The 8,570-nt window shown below is 45.4% G+C and overlaps 1 protein-coding gene across 1 annotated transcript in view; it reads left to right on the top strand.

Moving 5' to 3' along the window:
* Positions 1-5,090, top strand: part of SLC27A3 (solute carrier family 27 member 3) — a 16,251-nt gene extending 11,161 nt beyond the window's left edge. Inside the window, exons 9-10 of the mRNA XM_042441047.1 lie at positions 838-968; positions 2,644-5,090. Coding sequence (XP_042296981.1) covers positions 838-968; positions 2,644-2,820 — 308 coding nt within the window. The 3' untranslated portion in view covers positions 2,821-5,090. The remainder of the gene's footprint in view (positions 1-837; positions 969-2,643) is intronic.
* The last annotated feature ends 3,480 nt before the right edge of the window (positions 5,091-8,570 follow it).

An 8,570-nucleotide genomic window follows, 5' to 3' on the forward strand; every position in this document is an offset into this window, starting at 1 on the left:
GTGTGTGTGTGTGTGTGTGTGTGTGTGTGTGTGTGTGTGTGTGTGTGTGTGTGTGCGCGCGCGCGCACACACACACACACACACACACACTGTGTGAGTCTGGGAATGCAGGAGTGATTTGCATGTGTATTGTTCTGTTGCTGATGGCATGCAAATCACTCCTGCATTCCCAGGCTCACACACTATATATATACCCAACGTTTTCCATGCCAGCATCCTCTGAAGATGCCAGCCACAGACGCTGGGGAAACGTCAGGAAGAAACTCTTCTAGAACATGGCTACATAGCCCGAAAAACCCACAAAAAACTATGGATTCCGGCCATGAAAGCCTTCGACTTTACAATACATTTGGTCCTCCACATTCACGGCTTTGACTTTTGCGGATTTGATTATTTGCGGGTTTGACTCTAGGAATCTCTAAACTCTCCAGCGCAACTCTGCCAGACATTGACCATAGAGTTGTGCTGGAGAACCTAAAGTTCCTAGAGAAAATGCTTCTCTGGGCATTTGTAGGTCCTCCAATTTCTGGCAGATGTCAACGATAAAGTTGCACTGGAGGACTTGGAGATTCCTAGACAGGTGTTCTCTTAGGTAGAAAGACTTATGTTTTTTCATTTGTAGTCTTTCCACATTCGCAGGGGTCCTTCACCCCTAACCCCACTGAATGTGGAGGGACCATCAAAAGAAAGATGCTCCATGTGGAAAGCGTTGCCTTGAGCTGGTTGAAATGGATGCACCCAGGAGCTGGCGTCTTACAAAGGCAGTTTCCGAGGAATGGAAATGCACTTCGCGCATGCTCAGAGGCTGTTATTTACCCCCTACTTTTATTCCTGCAGGGTGTGAAGGTCGGGCAGGGATGGCTGCCATGGTGCTGAAGACAGGACAGGAGCTTGATGGAGAAGAAGTCTACACGCACGTAGTGGAGCTTCTGCCGCCGTACGCTCGGCCCCGCTTCCTGCGCATTCAGGTGCGCCGCCCATCAATCCTGGAGGGGTTCATAAGGCGGTTAAGGGGTCAAAATTTGGGGGTGTTATGTCTTATATCTGGGATAGGCAACTGCATGTCAGTCAGGGCTCAATTTCCCTCCCAAGCAAACCCTCTTCCAAATATCTCTGTCTTTGTCCTTCTCAAAATGGCTGACAGAAATGTTGCGCCACTTCCTGTTGCCATTTTGAGAAGGTTGCAAATCAAAATAGAGGTATTTGGGGTCTCTGGAGAAAGATGCAGATGAAAATAGAGGTCTTTGGGTTTTTTTGGAGAAAGATGTAGGTGAAAATAGGAATATTTGGAGAAGGACGCAGATGAAAATAGGGATATTTGGCGTTTCTGGAGAAGGATGCAGATAAAAATAGAGAAGTATTTGGGGTTTCTGGAAAAGGATGCAGATGAAAATATAGGTGTTTGAGGTTTCTGGATGCAGTTGAAAGTAGACGGATTTGAGGTTTTTGGAGAAGGATGTAGATGAAAATAGGAATATTTGGGGTTTTTTGGAGAAGGACGCAGATGAAAATAGGGGTATTTGGGGTTTTTGGAGAAGGATGCAGGTGAGGTACTGGGGGTTTCTAGAGAAGGATGCAGATGAAAATAGAGATATTTGGGGTTTCTGGAGAAGGAGGCAGATGAAAGTAAGAAGTATTTGGGTTTTCCTTCATGAAGCTGGGGTTGTTTTGGCACATTTTGATGGGAAATTCTTGAAAATCAAGCCCTTAAAATATTGCTTTGCATGGTGAAAGGGCTTTGAGTGACTAGTATGGGGCTTTGGGGGGCACAGAAGTGGCTACCAGAGGCCAAATGTGGCCCACAAGATATATTTGATCCATTCCTCTTTTATGCACTCAAGGCCAAGCGGGGCTTATCCTGGCATCCTCTCAGTATGTTGTATTTCATGCACTATCTTCCCCAGTCTGTATGGCCAAGTTTAATGGGATGTGTAGGATTATATGTACCATCATCCCCAGTCTATATGACTAAGGTTAATGGGATCTGACACGGCAGGAGAGATTTGAGAAGGTTGGCCGAGAAGAAAACAGTTGCTTTGGGGAGATTCCTGTTTGTTTCTGAGCTTTAAAAACAGCCAAAGATATCAGAGCTAGCACTAATGCGTTGGCATTGAAATGATTAAAAAAGAAACGAATTTCTTTGCGTTTATCCATTAAGAGAATCGTTGCTGAATTGATTGGTTGATCGGTTCATTGAATCACATTTTGAAAAATGACTAAGAACGGCCATCAGCTAAAATTCAAGTAATTTGAAACATTCGAAATAACATTGATGCCACTTAATGACCCAAATAATGATTTTTCTGAAACTGCGGTTGATGTGTTATTAATGAATTAAGAGTAACCAATGAATTTATACGGAGGGGCCAACATTATTGTGGTTTGAGTGTTGGACTAAGACACTGGGAGACCACGGTTCGAATCCTGGCTTGGCCATGGAAACCCATGGGCGACATTGCGCAGGTCGCACACTCTCAGCCTCAGAGGATGGCCATGGCAAACCCCCTCTGAACAAATCTTGCCAAGAAAACCCTATTAAGGTCACCATAAGTCAGAAATGACATGAAGGCCCACAAGAGCAATGGATTTATAGCAATTTATAGCAACTTGGTCATTCTACGCCTCTGCATTCCTTCCCTTTAGGAGCAGCTGGAGGTGACGGAGACGTTCAAACAGAAGAAGGTCCGCTTAGCAGCGGAGGGATTTAACCCGACTCGGATCACGGACCTGCTCTACTTCATTGATGACAAGGCCAAGACGTACGCGCCTCTGACTCCCCAAATTTGGGAAGGGATCAATGCTGGAGAGATCCGGTTATAACACACACTTACATGCATATGTCCCTGCACCCCATGCTCCACAACGGAAAGGGCAGTGCATCCTGCAATAGCAGGAGCAGTGCATGCTACGAAATGTTTACTCCCCTGTATCCCAGCATACCATGCTCTAGGATGGAAAGAGCAGTGCATGCTCGGGTATTCTATATCCCAGCATGCCATGCTCTGCAATAGCCGAAGCAGTGTATCCTGAGAGATGTTTACTCCCCTGTATCCCAGCATGCCATGCTCTGCAGGAGCAGTACATGCTAGGACATCACTGTTCACTCCCCAGCATCCCAACATGCCATGCTCTAGGATGGAGAGAGCAGTGCATGATGGGAGGTCACAATCTCCTGTCTCATATCCCAGCATGCCAAGGTATAGAAAAGCAGGAGCAGTGCATGCTGAGAGATCACCGTTTATTCCTGTGTGACCCAGCATGCCATGGTCTAGAATGGAGAGAGCATGGCATGCAGGGAGATCATAGTCTACTTCTCCATATCCCAGGATGCCATTCTCTCGGATGGAGAGAGCAGTTCATCCTGGAAGATCCCAGTCTCCTCCATGTGCCAAGCCTTATGAGACCAGCGTGCCTCTTTTTCGAATCCTGACACCCCTTCCTTAGACGACTGTCCACTTAGAAAGTCTCTTCATGCCATGGGGTGATACACACCACCCCAACGATGGGGCCGACCCCCTTTTCACAGCAGTGCCTTGGTGGCCCTCCTTAGTCCTTCTTAGTCCTTCCACCAGGACCAGCAATACCATCAGGTAGAGCGAAGCCATTGCCTCAGGTGGAAGATGCTTCGGGGCGGCGGTAGCAGCTCCCCAACCATTCATCCTGAGCCACCCTGAGTCTCCATCGGAGGACGGAAATTGGAAGAGGACAACCCGTTGCCTGTGTTGAAGTTAAATTCAACCACTGGTCCAGTTTGCGTCCATATCCGACATTGGTGGGCAGAGCCTTATCCTTTGCCTCGGGTATCAAAACATCTTGGCCATTCCCAACCCTCCACCTAGTTCACGCAAAAACAAAGACCCTTGGATGAATTCGAAGCATGCATTTGCTTTTGGGGCCAAGAATGGGAGAACTCAATGTTGAAATTTTACTCGTTTCATATCACCGTCGTGCCTTGAGGAATGGATCAAAAATGTTTTTTTGAGACTGGACACTTCAGATAGGGTAGATCACCACCGACCCCCTTTTGATCGCAGCAGTTCAGGTCAATGGGAATTCCAATGTCTTCATATCGGCCAGATGTTGGTGCCCAAGATAACCCTTTTTGGCTGGAAACGCCAACTGCGCCTTGGTCCTTATGCCACCTCCCTTAAGGCCCTCTTGTAATGTCTGAAACTGGTGATTGTTGGTGACATGATTTAAGCTTTCAGACTGGAAGCGTCTGCTTCGTTTTGAAGCAGAACCAGGAGGATCACTATCCAAAACCTGACCCAAAATCACAGCTCCCGTGATTGGCTGCGGGTAGAAGTAGAAACATAATGATGGAACTAGTACAGTGGGGTCTTGGCATGTGCGGATTTAAACATCCGCGGATGGCAAGCCCTGTCATCCCCAATGGATACCAAAATGATGGAGGTAGTATGGTGGTACCTTCATATCCATGGGATTGCCATCAGCGGATATAAAAGGCTTGCCATCTGGGATGATTATATCCGTGGATGGCAGTCCCATGGATACGAACGTACCACCGTACCAGCTCCATCATTTTGTTTCTACTTCTACCTGCATTCAATGCATGTTGCGCCGCCATTAGGAACAAAGGACTTGAAGTCCCATATTTTTTCATTGCGGGGTCTGGAACGGTTTTTGTCTGTTTTTAGTTTTCTATGGGTTTTTTCGGGCAATGTGGCCATGTTCTGGAAGAACGTTCTTCCTGATGTTTGACATCTTCAGAGGGTGGTGGCATGGAAGTGTGTGGAGTATATATGGAGTATGTATTCAAGGCTCTTGCAGGTATATATGTGCCACACGCCTCCATGTCACCACTTTCTGAAGATGCCAGCCGCAAATCCAGGCAAAACGTCCAGAATAAATTCTTCCAGAACATGGCCCCACACCCTGAAAAACCCACAGAAAACTATGGATGCCAGCCACAAAAGCCTTTGACTTCACTTTGTCTGTCTTTCTCTGTCTGGTCTCTTTTCTCCCGCTTTGGAGGAGTTGGCAGCTTGAATCTGACGATGGGTGACCATTTGGTTTAATTTCCTTTTTTACTTTTTCTACTCATGGTATCAAATAAAAGACCCTTTTTGTACCAACCGGAGAGCCGTTCTTCTCATTTCCCACGATTGTTTGTGCGTTTACTTTTGAAATACATTTTAATAGCATTTTAATTAATTATTTGATTTTGCGATGTCATTATTGTTATCACAGTCGTACCTCTGTTTTCACGGACTTCGAGTCCGTGGCCTCGGTCCTTTGCAGACCGGTAATCGGGGAAGGTTTAAAATAGTGCACGAACCCATGGCGCATGCGGCCATTCAAGCCAATGGGGTTTTAATGTTTGCGAAAACAGAGAGGCGACTGTAGTACGGTTGGCGCTCCTTGGCCACGGATTCAAGCCTCCACGGCTTGAAAATATTCCCTTCCAAATATTCCAATAAGCAAACTTTGAGTTTGCCTTTTTACAAAAGGGATGCTATTTTACTCTGCCATTGTATTTAATGGGACTTCATATCTATGGGAAGCAAACCCCGGCGGATACCAAACTGTCATCTAGCAATTCCTCTATTATTTGGAATGAATTGTTATTTTAGCACTTATGTAGAGAGATCTTGTAGCACCTTTGAGACTAAGTGAAAGAAAGAAGTTGGCAGCATGAGTTTTCATAGACTTCAGCCTACTTAGATGCTTTTGTTTATTGTAGCAATTAGTTTTATTATTGTATCTGCTTACACTGTAAGCACTGTATTATTATTATTATTATTATTATTATTAATATATTAATATCCTGCCTGTTTCTCAAAACTGGGTCTCAGGGTGGCTCACAACATTAAAAAGACATTAGCTGTTGCTAAATTGCTAAAAGAATAGCAATCTGTTCAAAGGAAAAAAACCAACACCGAAAGGAACACCATTTTACTCTGCCATTGGATCGAATGGAATTGTGGAAAAGTTACTTTAAGAAAAGGAGCATCCCCAGAATTACTCAGGTGTTTGTAGTTGGGAAGATAAGGCTTCCAAGCTTTGGCACAAGGCTAGAAGAAGGCAAGGGCCATTTTGGCAAGCTTAAATCTGCTTTGGCTAGCTTTTTCTGTTTTAATATGGATTCGAAATTTGCATCCTGGCTATTCCACTGGATTCCAGGTAATTCCCAACTTCTCCAAGAATTTGGACCCACTCCTTTTAAATGCACTGATTTGCTTTCGGGTGAAAAAGCGTATTCTTGGCTGCTACCAAATGTCATCCAATATCTGGTTCAAACGTGTGATATAAACCAGTATTGTGGTTTGTGTGTCAGGTGATGAATCTGGAGATGTTGCTTTGTGGTCCAAAACACACTGCAGCAATAATCCGGTTTGAGACCGCTTTAACTGCCTTGGTTCAATGCTAGAGGATTCTGGGAAGTGTAGTTTTGTGAGATGTTTAGCCTTCTGTGTTAGAGAGCCACAGTAAACTCCAATTGCCAGGATCCCCTAGCATTGAGCCGGGGGAGTTAAAGCGGTCTCAAACTGGATTATTTCTGCAGTGTATTTTGGACCAATCTTGGAGGTTCTAAAAAGATTGATACTGGGTTTACAGCTACATTAAATCTATAAATCCTTTAGGAAGCATCTCCTTGAGCCACATCCCAGGAAACATGTGATGGGGAATGGAGTCTCAACAGACCGGCACTCTGTACATGCTCAGGGTCCCTTGTATTTTGAACTGAGCCGTCACACAAAAAAATAGGTTCAGGGTCAGCATCGTAACCCGGCCCTCCATTGCCTCTGTTCCAGTGCCTTCCAGATGGTGTGAACCTCAGTTCCTATGATCCTTCTGCAATTGGCCATATGGCCTGGGGCTGATGGGATTTGTAGTCCAAACCACCTGGAGGGCAGTGAGATGGTTTACATCCTTATGTATATTTGTCGCAGCTAATCCAAAAAGCGGGTAGTTTTTCAGATGCATTGGCGTCAACAAGAAATAATATGATGTTAACCCGAATGCAAAGTTGACAAAACACTCCTTTTTTACTTTGGGGAAGTTCCCAAAAGTGAAAAGGAACGGGTTTTGTTGACTTTGCGCTCGGCTTAATGTCGCATTATTTCTCACTGATGCCAACGTCATCAGAAAAATGACCCGCTTTTGTGGGTTGTTTCTAATTTCTGTTTGAGTTAACCCCGAAACATCATGTGAAAAACAACCCACTTTTGTGGGGGGGTTTCCCACTTTAAATCAAGTTTCTGCACAGGATCCGTCCCATGTGATAAACTCCTATGACTCTGTTATAAAACCCAACTCTATGAGTCTAATAATAGTAATAATAATAAAATTATAGAGTTGGAAGAGACCACCATCCAGTCCAACCCGCTGTCATGCAGTTGTGTAGATGGGAGTTTTCTTTCCAAATTTCAATCCAAAACCTTTCCAATCTGCTTTTTTGGGTGGGAAAAGAGAGTTTGCAAGATATTATCGTGTCCGGTTTTGCAAGTCCTTCCCCGCAACGCACCCTCGGGGTCTGTCTTGCTCTGGTGACTGTTTGCGCAAGTATTGCAAAGGGGGGTGAGCAAGGCTGGATGGAGAAGTCCCATCTCTCTCCATCTTTATTCATGAGTCCCTAATCCTATGGCAGTCTGGGGTGGGGGGAAGGGAAATCCGAGCCCTCGATCTCTCAGATGGGGACCATGGCGGCTCCCGACCCAAATGCAATTCGCCCAGACGTTCGCTTGGTACACATCGACTGTAATTCAATTGTGCATTAGCAAGCTATTTGCTTTGCAACACATAGGCACACATACACACACCTTAGACAAAGCAGGGTTGCTTTTCTGAAGCTTGAATAAAAGGGTGGAAAGCTTTTGGAAGAGGTGATCATCTCCAAGAGTTTTTATTTAGGGCACTGGACAGGCTTGAGATATGGGCTCTGTAACCAAGGGCCCATGAAAGTCAGCATGGCATACTGGTTTTTGTGTTGGATTCCAATTCTGGAGACCAAGGTTTGATTCCCAGCTTAGTTACGAAACCCATTGGGTGACCGTTGGCAAGTCACACTCTCTCAGCCTCAGGGAAGGCTGTGTCAAACCCCCTCTGAACAAACCTTGCCAAGAAAACCCAATGATATGTGAAGTCAAAGGATTTCACGGCCAGCATTCATAGTTTTTTGTGGGGTTTTCAGGTTATGAGGCCGCGTTCTAGAAGAGTTTAATCCTGACGCTTTGCTAGCGGCTGAGGCTGGCATCTTCAGAGAATGCTGGCATGGAAGATATATACCCCACTCTCTTCCATGCCAGCATTCTCTGAAGATGCCAGCCTCAGCCACTAGCAAAGTGTCAGGATTAAACTCTTCTAGAACGCGACCTCATAGCCCGAAACAACCCACAAAAAAACCTATAAATCCAATGATAGGTTGGCATTAGGCTCGCCATAAGTCGGAAACGACTTGAAGGGACACGACATGCGCAGAGAGGGTCATAAGATCTTAGAGCTGGAAGGGACTCCCAATGGTCATTTAGTTCAACCCTGCTGCCATGCAGGAATACACAGCTAAAGCACTTCTGAAGTTTGTCCGTCCGACTTTGGCGCCAAGACCT

This window comes from Sceloporus undulatus, chromosome 9, assembly GCF_019175285.1.
Source record: "Sceloporus undulatus isolate JIND9_A2432 ecotype Alabama chromosome 9, SceUnd_v1.1, whole genome shotgun sequence".
NCBI lineage: Eukaryota > Metazoa > Chordata > Lepidosauria > Squamata > Phrynosomatidae > Sceloporus > Sceloporus undulatus.